General features: G+C 52.0%; 3 protein-coding genes across 3 annotated transcripts; all 3 read right to left on the reverse strand.

Moving 5' to 3' along the window:
- Positions 1-941: 941 nt before the first annotated feature.
- Positions 942-8,465, reverse strand: AOC3 (amine oxidase copper containing 3). Its single transcript, XM_061175846.1, has 4 exons — positions 6,702-8,465; positions 4,894-5,179; positions 4,348-4,477; positions 942-3,611 (listed from the first exon to the last, which is right to left on the reverse strand). Exons 1-4 carry the CDS (start codon positions 8,299-8,301, stop codon positions 3,336-3,338), a joined length of 2,292 nt encoding a protein of 763 aa, XP_061031829.1. The 5' UTR covers positions 8,302-8,465; the 3' UTR covers positions 942-3,335.
- A 666-nt stretch (positions 8,466-9,131) lies between these two features.
- Positions 9,132-14,959, reverse strand: AOC2 (amine oxidase copper containing 2). Its single transcript, XM_061175848.1, has 4 exons — positions 12,581-14,959; positions 10,344-10,629; positions 9,983-10,112; positions 9,132-9,646 (listed from the first exon to the last, which is right to left on the reverse strand). The coding sequence occupies exons 1-4, from the start codon at positions 14,166-14,168 to the stop codon at positions 9,380-9,382; spliced, it is 2,271 nt and encodes a 756-aa protein (XP_061031831.1). The 5' UTR covers positions 14,169-14,959; the 3' UTR covers positions 9,132-9,379.
- Positions 14,960-17,086: 2,127 nt separating this feature from the next.
- On the reverse strand, positions 17,087-22,371 carry PSME3 (proteasome activator subunit 3). The gene is made up of 11 exons (XM_061175879.1): positions 22,082-22,371; positions 21,366-21,398; positions 21,177-21,239; positions 20,877-20,981; positions 19,430-19,478; positions 18,762-18,874; positions 18,480-18,548; positions 18,276-18,343; positions 18,122-18,176; positions 17,910-17,996; positions 17,087-17,319 (listed from the first exon to the last, which is right to left on the reverse strand). The coding sequence occupies exons 1-11, from the start codon at positions 22,121-22,123 to the stop codon at positions 17,239-17,241; spliced, it is 765 nt and encodes a 254-aa protein (XP_061031862.1). The 5' UTR covers positions 22,124-22,371; the 3' UTR covers positions 17,087-17,238.
- Between the last annotated feature and the right edge of the window lie 769 nt (positions 22,372-23,140).

Here is a 23,140-nt window from a genome sequence, read left to right on the forward strand (position 1 = left end):
CTCTTCCTGGAACCTTATCTCCGCTCTCTTCCTTCTCCCTCGGCCAACTTCTACTCCTCTGCCAGGATCAGCTTAGACATCAGGTCCCTCAGGAAGCCTTCCCCAATCCCTAAGTCCGGGTTAGGAGCCCCTGCTATGTCCTCCTCCTACCTCCCCTGGAAAATTCCCTGATGCAATGGACCCTTTACTGGCCCCTCTCGTCCCTGAGGGTAGACATTGTGCATCTTATTCCATAACGTATCCTAGTGCCTTTCAAGGTACCTGGCATGTAGGAGGCACTGGGGAAACCTTTGTTGAATGCATGTAGGAATCTTTCTCCTGCACCCTCAGAGCGAGCCCTTCCCAGGGGCTACAGGAGGAGAGCAGAGGCAGGTGAGCACATCTTGCGCTCCTCACAGGGGCTTCCCATGTCTGCATTCCTGGAAGTCTCAGTTATGCCCCTGACCTAAGCCTCAGGAGTCCCCTTGTCCAGCTCCTCTTAGGGCAATGGGCCCAAGTCCTAAAGATCTTGGCCTTGGGGACACCAGTTCTTTCAGAACCTGACATCCTGGGTTACTATTCCCTCCTATGGCTTGACCAGAAGTCTGACGCTAACAATCCAGCCAGCCTCAGGGGTTTAGGAAGAGAGCGGGTGGGGTAGGGGGCTGGAGGTCCACCTTGCAGCCCTCTTGACCCCAGCTGGGTTGATGAGCTCACGATCTACATGTCCACTGACGCCTGGGCCAGGGTTGTCATCTCCACGTCATCTCCATGGAGGGTTGTCATCTCCATGATGTGACTGAGAGACACACCACAGTCCCTTTTTCAGATCAAAGCTTGTGAGCGAGCATTCACACATACTCACACGCACACTCACCGCTTGCAAACACTCACACTCTTGGTCTGGAGATGGGTTTCAAGGCAATGAGTGTCATGTTATAAAAACAGGATGGGATGAGGGGTGGACACCAGCATTCCTTTATTCCTTTTCCCTCTAACACTGACTGTTGTGCAACTGACCATAAACAGGAGCCAGAAGGAGGTGGAGACAAAATCATAAGCATGTAATGGAGAAATGAAATTACTCAGGTCAGAGAAAGTAGAAGCATAAACTCGGTATCAGAGCCACGGTGGCCACAACACGCCTTTTTCTCCTCGGTCTCAGTCTTCAGTCTCTCCTTGTCCTCAATCTCTCTCTGTCCTCTGTCACCCCGGCTTCCACCCCAGCCTGTGTTATAGATTCATCCAGCCATCACTGGCCCTCCCTCCTGACTGAAGTCTTTCTCCCTGTTCTTTGGAACCTAGTTTCTCTCCAGCTCACTAACTCGTCTCCATCCGCTGTTCTACTGACCCAGAAGTGAACCTGGGCTTGGGGCAGGACAGAAGGTAGCAGAAGATTCTGTGTTGTCTGTGCTCCCTGGATATGATCTCCCTCTGGTCAGAAGCTGAGCAGCGTCCGAAATCTGTTTCCTGCATTTCACCTCCTAGCCTGGCCTGGGCTTCCAGCAGGCAGAAGTCACCCCTCCCCAGTGCTTCTCATTGCCCCCACTTCTAAGAGAGAGAGAGAGACAGGGAGAGGGAGTGAGAGAGATCAAAAGAGACATTGACTGAGGTTTAACATTTTCTTGGAGATGTACAGGCAAGAGGAGGCAAAGCAGTTACCAGAGGCCACACCCATTTCTCTGGGTCTCAAATACTTGAGAAAATTGAGTCCCTGGGGCTATCCCTTAACTCACTCTACCCTTCCCCCTTAGCCCAACCCCTTCCTAAAAGACAAGTCAGTTTAAAAAAAGAAGTCAGGTGTTGTTTGGGCCCATTTGAATAATAATAAATGAATAGGTAATACAGTCACATGGTTCAAAATTCAAATGTACAAAAGGGTATATAGTACTAAGTCTCCTCCCTCATCTGTCTCAACTTCCTGGTTCCCCTCCACAGAGGCAACCAGCGTTACCCGTGTCTTCCGAATATGCATCTATAAGATATGAAAATATGTGTTTATATGATCCTTCCCTGTAAAACACAAATGGAAGTGCCCTATACACACTTCTGTGCCTTTCCTTGTTCATTGGAAGATTATTCCCTATAAAGAGATATAATTAGTTTTACAGCTGTGTAGTATTGCTTTGTAAGGCTGCATCAGAATTTATTTAATCAGTCTTCTAGGGACGACAGTTCTGCTGCTTCCCATCTCTGGCTATTTGTAGAGGGACCCCCAATCCAGACTGCTCCCACCCACCCCTCCACAGGGACAGCCTGCCAGGGAGGCTCCACCCCCAGAGACCTTGGCTCATTTGCATGCTCACACGTGACTGAACCCCTGGCCCTATGACTGGAGTCCCTGGCCTTCCTGCTTCTCATCCTTGGTGCCCACCCAGCCTCCCATATTGGCTACTGCAGAGCACAGAGGGCACTGGTCACGCACAGACTTGGCACAAAATGCCCACTCCTCATTACCACTGCGTCCGCAAAGCCATCTAAAGTGCTAACTTGAGCTGCTGCTGTCTCCATGACCATCCTCTGCCAGAGAATGCAAGGCAGGCCTACACAAACGGGCAGAAAGAACTGTGGGGAAACACATCCTACCCCAGGACTGGGGGTAGGGGCAGCTCCCAGACACAGGGACACAGACGGGGATTGTCCTCTCAAACTAGATGTCCCTTGCATTTTGAGACTTCCACAGGTCTAGAACCAGGAGAGGAGACCAGAGGTGAGAAATGAGGGCTGAGTAACATCCCCTCAGGGCTGGGAGGGAAATCCCAGGATTTCATAAGAACAGGTAGGAACAGGAGGAGGCTAGGCAAGAGGGGAGAAAGAGAGAAGGAGGACTAGGATGAGTGGAAACATGGGCCAAAGAGCCCCTTCCAGCTTGATTCCTAGATTCACGGGCCTGGCAGGAACCCTGCCCCAGGGCCTCCTGGCAGTTATCCCCATAGCAGAGCCCCCATCCTCACCTCCCAAGTGAGGACTGAGGAGTCTCAAGAGAAACCTGGGATGGCTAAGAAGATTTGGGAAACCCAGAAAGCAAAAATAAAAGGAAACAAAACAAAAAACACCAAAAACAGGAGTCTTCTGGAAAGTTTAACCATGACTCCAAGCTCCTGGCTGGCCATTCCTTTCCTCTCTGCATGAGGAACTTAGCAGGTCTGGGGTCAACAGAGCTGAGAGCCCCCTGTGTCAGGCATCACAGACTCAGGATGCTCCCAGAAGGGAGGGGGAGGGAAGGGAGGACGATGGGAGAAAGAGGACCCCCGGGATGTGAGGAGGGAGAAGACATAGGCTGCCCTGCCCAGTGCCCATCCCCTCCCCTCCCCACACTCCCTGGCACTGGGGTCCCAGCCACATTCCCCATCCACCTAGTTGTGGGAGAAGCCCGCGTGGGAGAAGGCAGGGAGGTGGGGGGCACAGGCCGCAGCCTCGGGGAGGCAAGCCAGGAGGTTGACCTCACAGGTCCCAGAATCCTGGTCCTCCCGGAAGTAGACGGAGTCAGCAGAATCGAAGGAGGGGTCCTGGTCAAAGAAGTTGTAGGGTCGGAGGAAGAAGCCCACGCCGTTCCCCACAGTCACTGTGTTGGGAATGTCCTCTGCATGGGGGATGTGCAGGAAACCAGCTGTCACCCAGGCCACCAAGTCCTAATGGGGGCGAAGAAAGAGGATCATGAGGTCTGGCTTTGCTAAGGACACGTCCGCCTCTCCCAGGATTCACTTTGGCAGTCCACCTTTGCTCGAGAGGATTTTAAGTCTTCAAACATTTTTCCTACTAGTCCAGAAATCAACGCATAAATGGTCAATTTCATACTTGGAGCAACACCTGCCCCCCATCCCAACCTGCACCCTCCATCTCTGACATTCCCCATGACATCACCATCAGCCTACACACCCCCAGAGGAATGATGACACCCACGGGCAACTTCAGCTCCTTTCCCCTGACTCAACGAGAGCTCCCAAACTCTGACAGAAGGAGGATGAGGAGGAAAGATCAGGGTTTGGGAGGCAGAAATTAACTTGGAAATTAATGCTTTAATGGTCAAGCCAGCAACAGAGAAGCTTTAGATATAAGAGATGTGGTCTTCCCTGGTCACTTCCAGCCCTCCTGAGTCCTGGGGCCCTTAAAGGACTCAGTCCACGACGCTGAGACTTAGAGAGCTGTAGAGTCTTGAGGATAGGCTGGAGCCTCAGCCACTGTCTGCAAATGAACTTCCAGCTTGGTAAGATTCCCTCAGCAGGTAATGATCAGATCCACAAAAGCACAGAAGGCAGGAGTCAGCTCCGTCCTTGAGGAGATGGTTTTCAGGGACCTCCCCAAGAGAAGGTGGGGCTCATCTCTGTGTCCCCGAACCCCTCCCTCAGCCTCCCACAGCCAGCTGACCTCTCCAGCTATGGTCTCATTGTTGATGAAGTCAGCGAAGTCCACGGTGGGGGCCCAGGGGTCATTCTGATTGAAGATGCTGCTGCTGCGGGGCTCTGCCTCCTTCCGCTGGGTCACAGCCAGCTGGTACCTAGAGATGCTCTGGTCAGGCCTCCATGGTCACTAAGCCCATCCTGCTGCCTGATCATCATGGAAGGGAGCCGAGCCCATGGACCTCAGCATTCCCATCTCGTTCACACAGTTACTCTGACGCCACCCTGGTGGGTGGCCCAACATCATTCCATGTCCTCCTGTTCATCCCTTGCCATTTCACAACATGCCCCCTCCCAAACAGAAAAGACTTTTCCCACCTGGGCTTTAGCCTTCCAAGGGGACCATGTATCCACTGTGGGCCTTTGGATAACCAGGAAATCCTTTTTGAGCTCTTACCTCACTCACTCACCTCGTGTACAGTTTGAACTGAGTTCCCAATTGCCCCTCCCAACACTCCCTTCTCACTCTCATCCCCTCCCCCGCCCCACACGCATACCGCACCCCATCACCCACCTTGCCCAGCTGACGGCTCTCTCCATGGAGCTGTTCTGGGGCAGGGGCTCCCCAGCAAAGCTGACTGTCTGGATGCGGTAGCCCCTCGGGTGCCCCCACTTGTTGCTGTGATTGCTGGCCAGGTACAGGTAGCGAGGGGAGGGACCTCCCAGGGGGAAGGCGGCCTGCTCCTCCGTCTCCAGCAGCTTCCGGGTCACCTGCAGCCTCTGTATCTGGTGCTTGGGGCTCCAGGGTACCGCCGTAGGGACAAAAGCCATGTCCTCAGCCCAGACCCAGTTCTCCAGTCCTGCCAGGGTGAAGCGGAGATGGTGGGGGGAAGGGGGAAAGGGAGGGCTGGTCATGCAGCTGCTCTGCCCCCTCTGGACTCTGTCCCCTATCTAGCTTCAGAGTGGGGGCCAAAGAGAAAGCCAGACTGAGTGTGCCCCCTGCTTCTCTCCCCTCTCCCCAAGATGTCCCAATCTTTCAGCCAAACCTGTTGACCTGTGAAATATTTCTTCAAGGATTTCATTCCTTCATCCTTTCACACTCATTAGTGGAGGGGCCTGTGCTCAGCGCTGGGGACGCACTGATGAATGAAACAACATCCTTACCCTCCTGCTCTCACAGAAGCCCCAGAGAGGCCAAGCCCTGAAGGGACTGTAGTGTGAGGGGAGCACATTCAAGATTGAAGGTTAGAGGAACACAGGTCCAGGCAAGAATAGAGGCCTTCCTGGGCCACTTTTCAGCCTGGCCTTAGAGGATGTCACCAGCAGAGATAACATGGCAGGGCATTCTAGGCAGGGGCAAAACAGGAGCAAAAGCAAAGAAGCGTGACTGTCACATGTGGTGCGCATGTCCAGGGACAGGGCGGGTGTGTGGCTTAAGCAGCACAGGGAAGAATGGGAAAGGCAGGCAGTAGCTGTCCTCTGAAGGGAAGGGCCTTGTAGGTCCTTCTGTGGACAGGATCCTATAGGTGATGGGGAAAGTGGGAAGCGTGTAAGGAAGCAGGCTGGCATGGGCTGGTAGGTCCCTCTGAGCGCAGGGTGAACCATGGATCTGAGAGGAAGAAGAGTCGAAGCAGCAAAGAGAGGGCTGGCGCCCACAGGGGACCGGCAGCGGGGCCAAGCGAGGGGTTGGAGATATTTCAGAGGCAGAAAAAAGTCTGGTGATGAACTCAATGTGGGGAACGACAGTGAAATGACCAGGACTCCGAGGCATCATGTAACCCTTGGCTCTCTGTGACCACCAACTCCAGGAACTATCTGGAATATTCCACAGTATCCACTCTACCCCTCACACTTAAATGTATTGTGCCCAGAGATGGAAACTCAGGGAGGAGAAAGGTCCACCTCCCAGGGAAATGTATACCCCGAGGGCGTTCCACGATTGGCCGGCAGGTGCCAGGGACTATGCAGAATGCAAACAGATCCTCCCCAATACCTACACTGCAGGCTAGACACAGATAAGCTGAAAAGCAAATGGCTGCCTCACTGAAGTGGGACCCATATAAGTGCCAGGGAGGGAAGAGGGCAAAGGGGACCCTTAGCCTGGATCCTGCCTCTTCTCTGAGCTTAGCTGTTTCCCAAGATTTTCTGATGAGGTCATGTGGAGGGTGGGTGGCAGCTCTGCACCCAGCCAATGAGCTAAGATCTCAGTAAAATTCAGCTGCCAACTCTCTCCCAACCAGCTAAAGAGGAAGCATGAAACTCCAAAACATATACTCATACTCAGATCTTCCTTTCCTGGAAAACCTCCATCAACCCCAAAGCAAATAGAGACAACCCTTCAGCTCCCTATCCGGGATCCTGGCCTCCGCCAGGATGTCTTACCTCCCACGTCCAGATCCACCTTGAAGTGGGCACTGTGGGTGTGGACGGTGCCCAGCGTGTGCTTCCCAACCTGGTTTCCGTATCTTCGGGCAGCACCAAAGAGGAACGCTGAGCTGATGTAGCCTGTGGCGTGGAATTTGACTTCGATGGCCCCATTGGGGTGGAAGACCATATCCCACACGTAGTCGTAGCTGAGCAAGGTCGACACAGATCTGAAGACCAGCACTGTCTCCACAAGGCCCCCAAAATAGTTGGAATGAAAATCTGAGTGGTGTCGCCTCAGGGGCAGGCCCTGGTTCTGCTCAAACACACAAAAGGCATCATGTAGTGTCTTGGGGGCTTGGGACTCCAAAAGGACGTGCCAGTCCACGTAGGTGGCCAGATAGGGGCAGTCCACCCCACGGGTCAGGGGCGTGGAGTACTTGCCCATGCCAAAGCTGCCATCCATATAGTGGGTCAGCATTGCTGCTGGGGAATTTCCACCATAGACAGCCAAGGCCTCTTGGAGGCTGATCTCGTAAGCCAGCCGTTCTCCCTGGAATCGGATGTCAAAGATCCTTGGGCCACTGAAAGCTCCGAGGCCAAAAGAGAAAGTCCACAGTGAGGAGGCCACTTGACTCCCCTGGACACTGAAGCGGGGGCCCTGGGGATAGAACTGCAGAGGGGGAGCCGGACCCGGAGGCGTCTGGGACTTCAGGGACCAGGACCCACCTGTGCCGTTGTCTGGGATCACCACCACATTCACCAGGCTGGCCTCAAACTGCTCCTCCAGATGGGCCAGACTCTCATAGTAGCGGCCTTGAAAGAACACCTTCTGGATGGTCCAGCGAGCAGGGTCCAGAGCCTTGTGGTCTACCAGAAGCTCCAAGCCTATGGGGTGCAGGAAGAACCCAGCCCCTGAGATGTTGTAGTAGAGGCCAAACCAGGTGGCCCTGTCCCCTGACTGCAAGCCACGGGGGACTGTGGTCATGGTCACCAGGTTCCCTCCTTGGTGCTTGTAGAAGCAGCAGTGGTGGAGGAGACCAGCAGCCTGGGGCAGCTCTCTGTTGAAGATCATCTGGTCTATGTCCAGGTACTCTCGCATGAGCACGGGGCGTCGGTGATAGGGCAGGGAGCCCCCATGACGCTCCACAGTCACATCCCGCAGGTAGGAGGGGTGCGGCAGCGGCCCTACCAGCAGCTCAGTCACATTGGGCTGGGCTTGTCCGCCAAAGAAGACGATGGCCAGTGCCTCCCGGGCAGGCGGGGGGCTCCCCCTGTCCAGGTGGGCCAGGGCTGCAGCCTTGGGGGGCAGCTCCAGCTCTACCGAGAAGATGCAGTTGTCTGAGGGTCTGGCTTGAGCTGCATCCACCAGGCCTGGCCCCAGCTTCTGGGTCAGAAAGCTCATCACAGCCGTCAGCTCTTCTCGGCTCAGGTCTGCAAACAGCTGGCTCTGGCCAGGGTGTGTCCAGGGCTGGGCACTTGGTGATACGGAGGGGCAGAGGGGAGGCAGGCTGTGTTCACCACCATCTCCTCCCCTGCCAGCTAGTAAGACACACACCAGGGCAAAGATGGTGATGACAGCCAGAGCGAGGAGCACCAGGGTGGTCTTCTGGTTCATTGTCCCATGAACATAGAGACAGAGGATTGAACCAAAGTGGAGACTTGTATTCTCAGGCCAGCAGAAGAGGGTCTCTTTTGCTCCCTGTACTGGTGGCTCCTAGACTCTGGCTGAGGTTCTCAGTATTCCGACGCAATGGAGACTGAGGATGGGAAGAGCATAGGAAGGCTGGGGAGGGGGGCGGAGCGGGCTGGGGTTGGGAGGCGGGCCTAAGGCAGGGCAGCAGTGATTTCCACAGACCTTACATGGCTTTGTGTTCCAGGCTCCAACTCACATTCTGCTCTCTGGGTCAGGGTTGGAACAGGGGAGAGCTGGGGTAGGAGGAAGGGGTGGTGGGGATTTCAAACTAATGCAGCTGACCAGCCTGAGCACAGACATGCACTGACATGCACAGAAATGCCGGGGAGGAGGCAGCCCCTCTTTCCCCTCCGCCCCACTTCTTTCCCCTCCACCCCACTTCTTTCCCCAGCGCCCATTTCTCAGGGCCAGATGTTCCCTTTCCTGCAACTTGGAACTATTGTCCTCCTTCCAAGGAAACCCCACCCCCAGCCCTTCAGCTTCCCAAGCAGCATTTCTTGGCCAGGTCTGTCCCCCTTGCCCCCTCTCCTCCATGGCTAATTTCCTTGGCCAGCGTCCTTAATATTCTCTGGGGGATTCTAGATACTTCAAAAGTCAAAGAGAAGAAATTCAAGTAAAAGTCTTGTAATACTTTTTATTATAAATTACACACACCATCAGTTTTTACAAAATTCTATCTATTCTTCCATTTCAATGCACATGCATTAAAGAAATGTCTGGTGTAACAGTCACCAAATGTGAATGCTAGCTGTTTCTGAGTGGTAGGATTTGTGGTGTTTTTGCTTGAGTATTTTAATAACAATGCCATTTGTATAAATTCATCATTTTTAAAAAATGAACTGGAAATAAGAATTAACCAAAGGACATATGGGGGTTTATGTGGTAGGAGGTGGTTTCCCAAGGGTCGAGTGTCAGGGGAGCAGGAAGTGGGAACAGAGAGGAAGGTACATGTCTCAGCACCCCCTCTCTGCCCCGCCCATGTCCCACCATACACTCAGCGCTACAAGTCTTGGTAAGAGAAAGGGGGCAGGTCCGGCACACAGGCCGCCAGGTGGGGGATGCAGGCCACATGATTGACACTGCAGAGCCCAGCATCCTGGCCCTTCTCAAAGTAGACGCTGCCAGGGGAGAAGATGGAGGGGTCCTCATCAAAGAAGTTATAGGGTCGGAGCAAGAAGCCAACTCTGTTCCCCAGAGTCACTGTGTTGGGGACATCCTCAGCGTGGGGGATGTGCAGGAAGCTGGCTGTAACCCAAGCCACCAGGTCCTGCAGGAAGAGGAAGAGCTGGAGACTTTGGAGGCGAGACCCAGAGAACCCCCCCCTCAGCCACAATCCCCAATCTCCAGTCTCAGCCCTGCTTCCACCTCTGCCCAGCCACAGGCCCAAATAACAGGCGTGGTAATCCACGTGAGAAGCTGTAGGGTGGTCCCAGGGCTAATCTCACCCCCAGGAGGGATGACCCATGCTGGTTATCAGGGAACTCCCTGGTCCCTAATCTAAGAACTGGAAACCTACCATTCCCTCCATCCTACAGCCAGGGGCCGGGCAGCCAAGACACCAGGCTTAGGGGAGCTCCTTTCCTCTGCCCCTAGGGCTACCAACCTCTCCTAAGAGGGTCTCATTGTTGATGAAGTCAGCAAAGGCCGTAGTGGGTGTCCAGATGTCATTCTGGTAATAGATGCTGCTGCTCTGTGACTCCTCCTCCTTCCTCCGGGTCACCACAAGCTGGTATCTGACCAGGAATGTTGTAGGAAGGTGGTGTCAGAAAACGTCAAGGGCCTTTACCAGCCCAGAAGTCCTTTGGATCAGATTCTGTGTGAGACCATTCCCGTCCCATATCTACTTGGATCTGAGAAGAGGTCCAGGGGTGAATGATCGAGGTTAGTGAGTTGGGGTCTTCAAGAGCTGGGATGGGAAGGGGACCAGTCCTTCCCTACCACCCAGTGCCCAGGGCCCTCCTCACCTCCCCCAGCTGAGGGCCCTCTCCATGTCGCTGTCCAGGGGCATGTGTATGCCAAGAGGGCTGTGGATCTGGATTCGGTACCCGCGCTGGTGACCCCAGGAATTAGTCTGGTTGCTAGCCAAGTAAAGGTAGCGGGGAAGGGGGTTCCCCAAGAAAAAAGCTGTCAGGTCCTCCCTTCCCAGGACCTGCCGAGTCAGCTGTGGGCGCTGCAGTTGGTGCTCCGGACTCCAAGGGGCTGCCACAGGTTTAAACACCACGTCTTCAGCTACCACCCAGTTTTTCAGCCCTGCCAGGGTGAGGGGAGGGAGAGGAGTTCCACAGCAGGTGAGACAGGTCCCTTGTTTTCTCCGTGATGCCCCCTGCACTGGCCTGACAAAGGGCAGCAGAGCTCATCAGAGAGCACTCTGCACTGGGAGCCGGGTCTGGACTTGAAGGCTAGCCCGCCTTCTTTGAACCTGCCCTGTCCAACAGTTACCACCGGTCACAAGTGGCTCTTTCAATTTAAAAATTCAGTTCCTCAGTCACACTAGCTACATTCCAAGTGCTCAATAGCTACACGTGGCTAGTGGCTAACATATTGGACAAGGCAGACATGTAACATTCCATCATTGCAGAAAGTTCTATTGGCACTGGTCTACCCAATAGACTTTGGACCAATTATTTGCTTCTCTGATTTCTCACTTGGTGAATAGCTACAATGCGCATAAGAAAAGCTGTTCTGTGGCTGAGCTCTATAAATGGAAAGGCATACACAGGTGGCTAATAACATTCTTCTAACTATGAAAGGGATATTTGTCTTGAAGAAGCTGGCTGGAAAAACCCAATCCCCTTCCGTGGTGCCTTGCATACTCCTCCTGGCTCTGAGACTTTGATTTTTTTCTCAATATGGCAGGTACCACTTTGTCTTTTTTACAAAGGAAGTAGATTTATATCTTTAAATTGTCTGGGAGATCCCTGGAACACTTATACTCTTTCTGCAGGTTCGGACTGTTAGTTCCTTTTGGCATGACTCATATGAATGTGCTGGCACACAGGGAACTCTCCTGAAGCCAGTGCCCCTGCCGGTTGTCCTGTGTGCAGGGGCCTGACACAGACTCTCTGGCCCACAGCACCAGCCTGTGCTGCACGCTGGTCCAATAAATGCTATTTGATTTTATGTCCTAAGACAAGGCTCTTCAATGCCAAAATGCTGGAAAGAAAACTTCAAATCAGAAAATAGTCATATTCCAAATATGTCAAAGAATAACCTAGTTAAAATGCATGATTTAAAATAGCATTTCAATCATGCTGTTTTCTTAGCTCTCTCCCCTCCACCCGCACAGCGCACACACACAGAGGCACACACACGCCATCTTTATACTCAAGAGAATATGGAAATGTTTCACAAGAAATATGCTGAGTTACAGCGCATTATACTTGGGCAGCCACTTCCTGACCCATCTCCCCCCACCCTCCTTAGTTTCCGTAACTGTAAAATGGAGAGGGTCTGATGGATTCCTAATTTTCTTTCTGGGCCTAATAGTCTAACTTGATAAGTTAATTATTTTCTGTCCTGGACAAAAATCTGTCCCCTTTGTGCTTAGAGCCCTACTTGAGAAATCCCTTTCTACACTTGCAGCAAGCCTATTGCATGCCTGCCATGTCACCAGAGAGACCACTGTGATGACATGTGCTGGCAGGAATGGGATGGTCCTCCCCAGGAGGCGGATGGGGCCCCTGTCTTGTATCCTCAGTTGTCTGAAATCCTGTGGAGCAGCCCCCAGCTAGCACCTCCTTTTCTCAGGCCCCAGGACCACCTCCACTCTGAGAAGCTCTTTAGACAGACTACTCCCTATCTCTGTTCAGGCCCCTGCTTTCCCCACCTCCACTGACTCTCAGAATTAGGAAGAACTCAGAGCCCCAACTCCAGCCGTGTCCAGCCTCAGACAGGCAGGGCAAGTTCACCACCCACAGACAGGCTAAGGCAGCCACCTAGTACAGCACAGCCATTACATTTGGTTTCACAATTGCAGCGGGTCAGAGGGGCTGGGCGGCGGAACCCTCTCTACCTTTTGCCAAATACCCAGTAAGCCCAGTATTTAGGCTGACTGCAGTTGAATACACTCAGATCAGTCCCTGTTGTTGCCACAATAAATTGTGGTGCTGGAATGCCACCCTTGCCTCTTCCGGCTTGATGTGCGGGTCTCCCTTCCCTCTGGCCCACCCCAACTCTCAATCCTCATTCCCTGGGCACTCACCTGCCACATCCAGGTCCAGCTTGAAGTGGAAGGCATGCGTGTGCACCGCCCCCAGCACTCGCTCCCCAACGCGGTTCCCAAAGAGGAGGCTCTCCTCGCCCCCGCTCAGGAAAGCTGTGTTGATGTAGCCCGTGGCATGGACCCGCCCTTCAAGCGCCCCATTTGGGTGCAATACAAAGTCCCAAATGTAGTCATAGTTGCCTACAGAGGACACAGACCTGACTACAAGGGCCGAGCCAGCCAAACCACCATAGAAATGACTCTGAAGGTGATTGTGGTGCCTGCGGAGGGGTAGTCCCTGGGCCTCCTCAAACACACACACAGCCCCCGGGAGCAGCTGGACTGCCCCTTTGCCCACTAATACGTGGATGTCCACCATGGTAGACTGATAGGGGCAGTCCACTCCCCGCACCAAGCCCCGGCTGTGATGGCCAAGTCCATAGCTGCTATCCAGGTATCGGGTCATCATTGTCTTGGGTGAATCGGCACCATAGATAGACACACACTCCTGGACACTGACTTCATAGGCCACTCGCTCACCCTTGAACCGAACATCAAAAATCCTCATGCCACTGAACACCCCATGGCCAAAGGTAAACGTCCAAAGGGAGGACGCCACTAGGTTCCCTTGCACACTGTACCGGGAGCCCTGAGGTGAGAACTGAAGAGGGGGAAGAGGACCTGGGGAGACCCGCGATCGCAGCGATGAGGCCCCAACTGGCAGGGGTAGAGGAACTCTAACCACTTCTAGCCGGCCAGCCTTAAACTCCCATTCCAACTGACCCAAGTCTGCATAGTAGTGCCCAAGGTAGAAGACCTGCTGGACTGCCCAGCGGGCAGGGTCCAGGGCCCTGTGGTCCAGCAGTAGCTCGAGCCCCACAGGGTGAAGGAAGATCCCAACACCTGAGATGTTATGGTAGAGGGCTATCCAGGTAGCACGGTCCCCTGAGCGCAAGCCACGAGGGGTGGCGTGCAGAGCTGCCAAAGTGGAGCCACTGTAGTTGAAGACAGAAGCCAGGAAGACTGGTGCCTTGGGGAGCTCCACCTCTTTCAAATGCTTCCACATCTGGGCAGACTCAGTTCCCAGCACGGGGCGTCGGTGATAGGGCAGGGGGCCCCCGTGACGCTCCACAGTCACATCCCGCAGGTAGGAGGGGTGCGGCAGCGGCCCCACTACCAGCTCAGTCACATTGGGCTGGGGTTGTCCACCAAAGAAAACGATGGCCAGTGCTTCCCGGGCAGGCGGGGGGCTCCCCCTGTCCAGGCAGGCCAGGGCTGCAGCCTTGGGGGGCAGCTGCAGCTCCACTGAGAAGACACAGTTGTCGAAGGGGTGGGCCTGAGCTGCATCCACCAGGCCTGGCCCCAGCTTCTGGGTCAGAAAGCTCATCACAGCCGTCAGCTCTTCTCGGCTCAGGTCTGCAAACAGCCGGCTCTGGCCAGGGTGTGTCCAGGGCTGGGCACTGTAGGATACAGAGGGGCAGCGGGGAGGCTGGCTGGAGCTACCTTGGCTGGTCAGCAAGACATAGGCCAGGGCAAAGACGGTAATGAGGGACAGTGCCAGGAACACGAGGACTACCTTGAGATTCATGGTGAACGCCGAGAGCTGAAATGAGAGTCCCACCAGCTGCTCCTTCTAGTTACTGACATCAAGTCAGGGTTTATATTCAGTAGGATGGATTGGAATAGTGAAAACTCCACCCTGTGGGCTGGACGGGAAATTTCTGACCTTGATTTATATAATTCTGCTCCAATTTTCAGTTCTGTGGTTTGGCTCAAGGTACTACTTCCACGTGCATAGCCTCTCTCCATCCCTGAACTCCTCCCGGCAGCACGGTCAGTACCCACTACCGATCTCCATCATTTAGACCAGATTAGAGGGCATTTGTATATACACTAAACTCCACCTTCCACCCAGAATGGGTCTGAGGAAGAACGCAAATCTCAGACACCCAATCAAGCCCCATGTACTATATGCAACCACTCTAACTGTCCACTTTCCTACCTCCTGGCAGGCACTCCCCCCCACCGAGTATTTCCAGGATCCACTGCCCAGTTCAGCAGTAAGCACTGTGTTCTGCCAGATGCCTAAGACCAAGCCCTTGATCTGTAGTCTCAGGCCTCTACCATCTAATCGGTGAGAAAGGAGTGGTGAAGGCCTGGGCGCAGCAGTCAGGTTTGTACACCAATCGCAGGTCCCTAAGCTGTGTGACCTGAGGGGAGTTACTTATCGTAAGTCTCAGTGTCCTCACCTATAAAGAAGGGATACAACTACCCTAGAGATTCATGGAGAGTAAATGCGATCAGGCACGTAAAGTGCTTAACAGTCTGACGCGGGGTAGGCATTCAAAAATTGTCAGCTACTCGTACTGATCTCTGAAAACAGAATTGAGCAGATGTTCCTCCGTTGTTCAAGACCTTAAATCTTTTTTTGCAGACAACAGATACCAGATCATTGGATACCAAAATGCTACTCTGCAAGGTGGAAGTTAAGGAAACTTTATTTCAGAGGGAGCTAAGGTCCTAGATAGCCCTCCAATTCATTTGAAAACCAAAAACCAGGAGTCCCTGGCATCTCCGCAAGAAACTTAAGACATTATTCAGATGGAACTTGTAGTATAGAGCAAAGAAACTGACGGGGTCGGGTGTGCCTTGAACCAGGTGATTCCCCACACACGGAACTAGAGCAGCCTCTACTGGCAGTTCATGGGTATCACTGTGGAAGGAAGGAAGGAAGGAAGGAGCTGGGATCTTGTGAGGGTAGAAGGCAGCTTAGGTTTGGGAAGAGCTAACTTTCATTTAATTCAGACTGAAGACAAATGAAGGACCCACCCTTGCCTCTTGGTAGGCAGAAGCCTCAGCCTTTCCATTATTCCAGAGAAAAGAGGCAGCTCAGTTGGTATAAAGACACCCAACAGGGTGGCTGGAGGTATATGCGGAGGTGGGTGTCCCAATGTGCACACACGTAAGTGTGGGTATGTCCCTGGCCACCAGAGCATCGCATCAGGGTCTGCAGCTTTAGAAAGAGGTCAAAGTACCTGTATTTTTAATAATTTCTTGACATGGTAAAAGAATTTTACATTACGATCCAAGGGTGGTAAGGTGAGGAGGAGGGACATGGGAACAATCCAACAAACAAAAAGGGAAACTGAGAAACACATGGTGGGAGGACGGAACGGTTTTAGCTGGAAGGGGTCTGAGGGTGGGTAGGGGCATTGCCCAACTAAAATGCAATTGGTTTGTTACTGAGTACTATTCATGGGAAGACAGCATCCTAACTCCTTCTCTATAGCATTCTGGGAGGAAAAATGATGCATCCAGATGGAAATATGATTGGGGGTTGGAAGACAGAGACGGGGGTAGAATAAAAGTCAGAAACAGACACAGAGAATCACCAGCAGACTCTCCAGTAGTGGTAGAATAAAAGTGGGGGTTGATGAGGGTTAACACAAAAGCTGTAACAAGTGACATCTCTGGAAGATTTGAGAGATAAGAGGCAACTCTTCTATGGTTTTGACTTGCCCAGCAGATTTCCACATACACACAATGTGTACATGCATGTGTGTGCATGCACACACATATACACACAAGTGACCGCTTTCCCTGGAAGCACAATACTATAAATAAGAAAACATTTTTCCCAAAGGGAAAACCCAGTAGGAGCAGCAGCATCTGGCCTCACAGCTGCAGACACCCCCACCCCAATTTCCAACTGGCCTGGGAAGAGGAAACCGGGATTCAGAGGACCAGCCTTTGCAAAAATGCCCCAAAGGACCCGAGTCACAGAGGAAGGGGAACCCACTACCCCTGCTTCTCATCTCTCAGTTGTCCTCCAACTCACCAGCCTCGGGCACCAAGAGGCTACACTATCAGGAGACAATGGGCCCTGGTGGATGCGGACTAAGACACCTAACACCTTCTGAACAGGGTGTGTGTGTGTGTGAGTGAGTGTGAGACAGAGACAGGGTTTGGGGGATGGGCAGGGCTGGGGGGAGGGGAGGGCATCAAGTAACAGAGTAGGAAGGCATGTGTGTGCTGCATGTGTGTACGTGTGTGTATATCACGCACATACGTGTATGTGAAAATCCTAGTTATAAAAACATCTGAAGCAGCTAGGGACTTGGCAGAAGGTCTAAGGTGTACCCAAAGTCATCACCAGGGCAACTGTGGCAGGGAGGATGCAACGTCCCACAGTGTCAAGGGACACTAACCTCCCATCAGGAAGAAAGGAGCTGGTCCCCCCCACCCCGCCCCAGTTCCTACAAAACACCTAGCACTCTCCTTCCAGTTCCCTCAGCTTCTAACCAACTAATCATCAAGAGGAAGAAAATACAAAGCCCAGGACACAGGAGGGAGCCAGGGAGAAAAAACACAAGTATTCTTGTGCCAACGTCCTGTGCACACAAACCTGGAGGTCTCCAGAAATTAGGACAGGGGGGCATGGGGTATTAGGGAAGGAAATAGAAGAGTTCCTGAGGCCTGAAAAAAGAGGTAAACACGTCACAGAACTACATGAGAGTTTCATTAGACTCTAACTAAAAACAGAGAGAGGTGTGATTACTACTTCCAGCCAGTTTCCCCATCACGATAGTCATGTAACAAACCAAGGCAATGTCGGTCTTGAGCCAGACTCACAGAGTCCCCTGGCCCTGGCCCTGGCCTCAGTACAGTGTCTCTGCATTGCTGCTCCGGGGCCGTTTGATCTTCTCGATATTTTTCAGGATCATGTCATGTAGAGTGACCTGGGAGAAGAGGGATCAGGGACTCACATGTCTGCTGTACCCCTACCTCACTAGGAAAGTAAGACACCGCCACAAACTCCCAAGCAATCACTCACATAACCCGGATCTCACTCACCTGAATCTGAATTCAGCATGGCTGCCCTACTACCTCTCTTATACCCCAGGCACACCTGGGTATATCCAGGGCCCAAGAGTCTAATAAATAACATTTACTGAGCACTTAACATACCAAGAATTGCACTGGGTCCTTTAATGTGTTAGAGATGAAGAAACTGAAGTTTGAGGTTAAACTTGCCCAAGGCCACACATTACAGGATTGGTTCTAAACCTAAGCCTGACTCTAACGTCTACATCTTCACCCCTATTCTATGTTGTGCCCCTTCTCATCCAGGTAGAAAGAAGGGAGATGCCCAGCTAGATACCTTCAATGACCTCATAGCTCTCAACACTCGGCTAATGGGCAGAATTTGTTCCACTCATTTTACCTCCACCCCCCGCCCCTCATCTCAACCCCCAGAGAGTGGCAAGAAAATGGTCACCAGAACTAAGAGAAGCCAGAGCAACTGTGGGCAGGGACCAAGGTTACTTACATATTGATTCCTTAGCTCTGATATGATGAGCCGAAGGCTGATATATTCTTTCTCATCAATCTCTGTCACGGTGCGGCGATAGTCCTCCTGAGAGTGGGGCGGAGAAAAGGCTAGTTCCCAAAGCCTGACTGTCCCCACAAGGCTCTTCCCAGGAACAGTCACTCCTCCCTGTCCTATCACTTCCACCCTCGGCCCACAAAACCCTTACTTACCACATGGGGATATTTAGCTATTTTAGAAACCAATTTGGCTCTTGTAATATAATATCTGGAAGGAGAGAGAAGAGGAGGAAGCTGCAGGAGACCCCGGACAGTGCTTACCATCTCACCAGCCCCCAATTCCTGGGCCAAGCCCAAGCAGCCCTACCTAGATATCTGGTCCAGATAAGATGCAGCTTCACTCTCAACAGTTCTTAGTTCTGCAACTGTCTCCTCCTGAAAAAACAACTGAGTCAAAAGTCACTTCCATATCACCCCAAGGCAGACCAAAGAGAAAGGGAAAACAGAAAAGCAGGGGAGATGAGATTATCTCTCAAACCTTCCTCTCCAGTTTCTAATGCAAGCACATTACCTGAATGGACACCCCAAAGTTGTTCCCATCTTCTATCCTAGGAATCAGAAGTTGTACCCACATTTTGACCTGGAGAGTGAGGGGACCAAAATATACATATGAGGACCTTGGCCTTTTCTACTGAAGCCATGAAGTATACAATTCATGCTGCTGGGGCCAGATGTCAGGAGCACAGGAGCCAAGATAGTCTTCCAATTCCCACATCATCTCCACGCCTCCAGCCCCATATCCATCATCTTGCATAGTTCAAGCCAGGCTATTTGGGGTCAGCCCCTGCCTCACCGTGTTGCATTTCTCGATCAGCAGCCGGATCTCAGGCTTCACTTTTTCAATAATGTCCACCAGCTGCTGGTTGCTTTTTAGCATCCCATTGGGCATCACGAACACCTTGGTTCCTGGCAGGGACATGAGGAAGGTTAAATGATTTGGATGGAAGGGCAGGACATAGCACTCCACCCCTTTCTCTCTTTCCCAGACCCATGAGATGCTATGACCTCTGCCTTTTATCTATCACAACTCTATCTATAAACCTTGACACCCCCAACGAAATCAAAAAAAGAGAACGCATGGATTAACAAATGGGTGCCTAAAGTATCCCAAAACTCTGAAGAATAAGGAAATTAAAATATGCTCTATAGACTTAATGTACCAATATTACTGAAGAGGAAAAAATGATATGGAACTGTGACTTCTGTGAAAAATCTGTGATGTGTAGCCACCTCCAACCTCTCTCCCTTGGCAGTCCACACTAAGACAAACCCTCCCTATTAACTGGAATATTAGGTTTACAGTGCTAAATAATGACAATGCTTGGAGGACTTGGGAATGCTAACGTCTGGGAAATAAATTCAGATCCTGCTTCCTGGCCAGGAGAACACAAGATTCATCCTGCATCTCAGGGCTGCAGGCCAGGAAAGACTGGGGTGGGGTATAGCGAAGGGAGCTCTCACCCTGGAAGGCCTCTTCGCATTCATCCAATCTTCGCTTCTTGTAAGTGGGCTAAAGATACAAAAAGATGGGAATTAGCCTGCTCGACACCTGCATCTCCATCATAAGCTACGCTTCGAGCAAGTTTAATCCCTTCCTCGACCCCATTATTAATTAACACACAATTTACTAAGCACATACAAGGCTTTAAGAGAAGATTTTTGGGGCCTCCCTGATGGCGCAGTGGTTAAGAATCCGCCTGATAATGCAGGGGACACGGGTTCCAGCCGTGGTCCGGGAAGATCCCACATGCCACGGAGCAACTAAGCCTGTGCGCCACAACTCCTGCACTCTAGAGCCCGCGAGTCACAGCTACTGAGCCCACGTGCCACAACTACTGAAGCCCACACGCCTAGAGCCCATGCTCTGCAACAAAAGAAGCCACCGCAATGAGAAGCCCGTGCACCGCAAAGAAGAGTAGCCCCCGCTCGGCACAACTAAAGAAAGCCTGCGTGCAGCAACGAAGACCCAACGCAGCCATTAATTAATTAATTAAAAAGATTCTTGCCACAAAGCAACTTAAACTCTAGTTGGGAAGACCAACCTTTCAAGAAATATAACAAATTAAGCAATTAGGGGGAATTCCCTGGTGGTCCAGTGGTTAGGGCTTGGCACTTTCACTGCCAGAGGCCTGGGTTCCATTCCTGGTTGGGGAACCAAGATCCCACAAGCCGTGCGACACGGCCAAATAAATAAATTTTAAAAATTTAAAAATTGAGCAATTGGGCAGGGGGGATACTATAAAAAACAGGAAAAATGAAGCACTGAATGCAGAGTTACGATAATTAAGGGAATAAGTACAAATCCGCTGGTTCCACAAAAAAATGCAATATTCAATCAACAAACATGTACTTAGCACGTGCTATGTACTAGGAACAATGCTAGGTGCTGGGGATACAAAGATAATTAAGATAGTTTCTGCTTTCCAGAATTGCAAGTTCTATCAATGAGACAGTAATGCAGACAAAGAACAATACAGTACAGTGTCATCACTGTTATAATAGAATGTGGATATATAGCTGATAAAGACTAGGCACTAAAGATACACAAAGACTAGGACTGCAGTTACATAGCAAGAACTGTTCATTCCATAACAACACTCAAGACACTGAAACGGGTAAGAAAAGTCTTGCCTAGAGCCCTGGGGACAGACCAGATCACCTGAGGGAACCTGCAGCTATTTGTCCTATTTTTAAACTCACTCTAACAGAGTAACATTAACATATTCACTTCATGCTACAAATGAAAATCAGGATCTAAAGGGGGTGTACTTTAGTCATAACATCTGTAAGAATCCTCATTCCCAGATCCAAATCCCACTGTTCCCTCTGTATGTGTTCAAACTGAGCAGGGAATAAAGAACAGAGAACCTATTGCTTCCGAACACAAAGATAAATATAAAACACTTACACCGTCCAGTCCATCATGGCTATTGGTGAGAAGAATGGGGTCAGGGACTGGGAGATTCATGTCTGAGTGGATCTGAGTTAGGTCATGGATGTTTAGGATTGGTTCCTGAAAGAGAGAAGCCCACCCCCAAAACATTACTTTTTTCAAGATGAACAAAAAAGTATTTCATTTAAAGGGCAAGAAATGAGAGCGCTTTACAGTACAAAACAAAACAGAATTAACACATGATTTGTCCCATTTGACAGAAAGACCGGGTGCAAAAAAATGGGGGAATCTGAGGAAAAGAAAAGCGTCTCTCACCTTCAAAAAACTATCAAGTTCTAACAATTTCTTTGGGAAAAAATTTGCCACCAAGTCTTCTGCCTAAAGATGAGGGAAAATACAACCGAATTAGTAACTGTGGGAGGAAGGTCTGTCTCTACAGGTATCTCTCCTCTGGGGAACTCCCGACTATTAACCAACACTCATTTTTCTATTTATTTCACTCACCTCACTTGTGATTCGCTCCCTGAAAGAATCAACCTAAAATTAATAAAGAAAGCAATTCACTAAGAGTAAGTCAGTACCTGGCAACACAAGTATGGGCAGGATGGGGAAACCCAAATCCAACTGTCTTCCCCTCACCTTGTAATTGTAATGAGAAGCTGAGAGGCCCCCAGACTGCAAATACTTTCTTTTTCTGAGGATCCATTTCTCCATCTCAGGAGAGGGAAGCCGGGCTTGAGGGCAGCACCCGCCTGTCTTCCCTCCCTCCCTCCCTGTGTCTGAAGCTGTCTGACTTTGAGAGCAGACAAAAGACAGGTAGGTGGGGGAGGTGTGAGCTCACAAACGTGTCAACCACCATCCAAACCTGGCCCAGGATACGAGGCAGGCATGATGCCAAGGGCAGGGGCAGCAGCAGCGTCCGGAGGCGGGGACGCTGCTGGGCTGGGGGACTTCCAGCTGTCACCGGCCTAAAGAACTTAAGTCCACCACGTGTCCGCGGAGGTCTCCCCGGGCTCTCCACTATTAGACGGGGTACAGAAGGCCATCCCATATTATCCTCTCCCCCGATGCCGTTCCGGGAGTGGGGGGCTGGGCTGAGCCGAGTGGAAGCTCAGGGCTGGTGTCCCCAGGGAGACAAAGACGCCATGGGGAGTGGGTAGCCGGTCAGACTGCTCGGGGATCGAAGCGAGGAGTAAGGAGGCCCAGGCCGGTGCCGTTACCTTGAGCTTCACTTCCTGATCCACCTTCAGCAACGAGGCCATGGCCGGGCCGGGCCGTGTCCGCTCCGCTGGAGACCGGAGGCGCTGTGGGCTCCGGGGAGGGGGTCAGAGGCAGGCGGGAATGTCGGCTGCTTTCGGGACGCAGCCGCCCTCGCTGGCTCACTCACTGCTCTCTCGCTCCCTCCCTTCGTGCCGGCCGTCCGTCCGTTCGCCCGCCCGCCCGCCTGCTGCCTGTGCGTGCTGCCTGCTCCCTCTCTCGCTCGCCCTCCCGGCTTTCGCCTCTCACGCCGGAAGTTACGTCACAGCCAATCGCCGGGAGTCCGGCGAGGATGCGCAGATGCGCTGCGCAGCCGCGCTGAGGTTCGGCTCTGGACATTCTTATCCCCCGGTTCCTGTGCGTTCTACGGGTGAAATAAAAGGGAGTGCGGCCAAGGGTGGTTTAGTGAGATCTGAGGCTCAAAGAGACTCGGGGATTACTTGCTTCTCTGTTATCCCGGCACTCGCCTTCTCTGAAGGGATCTTCGGAGCCGCTGCCGCCTCGAGCGGGGACCCGACCGACGACGCCGTCGCGCCCCAGTGACGTCGGCCTGAGGAAGCTGACGGTCCCCGCGCTAGGTTTGGGGCGTCTAGTCTGTGATTTCTGCCGCATCCTCCTCTTGGCCGAAGCTCTAGTGTTAGGCTGGAGCCTAACAGAAAACAAGTCCTGTTGCACCACGCTTCCCCACCTTTCTCTGCCATTTAGCCACTTAATCTCATACACTTCCAGACCTCAGTGATCAACTGCCTGATGGATGGGCAAATTGATGCCTTGTCCAAGGCTACACAGTGTTTCCAGAAAATCCAAGACCAGAACTCAGATCTCCTAACTTCTAGGGCAATGCTGTATCCATTTTCCTCATGGAAGGCAGAGACTCTTAACTCTTAATTCACCCACTCATATGGTCTCTTTTTTTTTTTTAAGTTTGATATGTACATATGTTGTTCATATCACCGCCATTTATTTATTTATTTATGGCTGTGTTGGGTCTTCGTTTCTGGGCGAGGGCTTTCTCCAGTTGC

This window comes from Eubalaena glacialis, chromosome 19, assembly GCF_028564815.1.
Source record: "Eubalaena glacialis isolate mEubGla1 chromosome 19, mEubGla1.1.hap2.+ XY, whole genome shotgun sequence".
Taxonomy (NCBI): Eukaryota; Metazoa; Chordata; class Mammalia; order Artiodactyla; family Balaenidae; genus Eubalaena; species Eubalaena glacialis.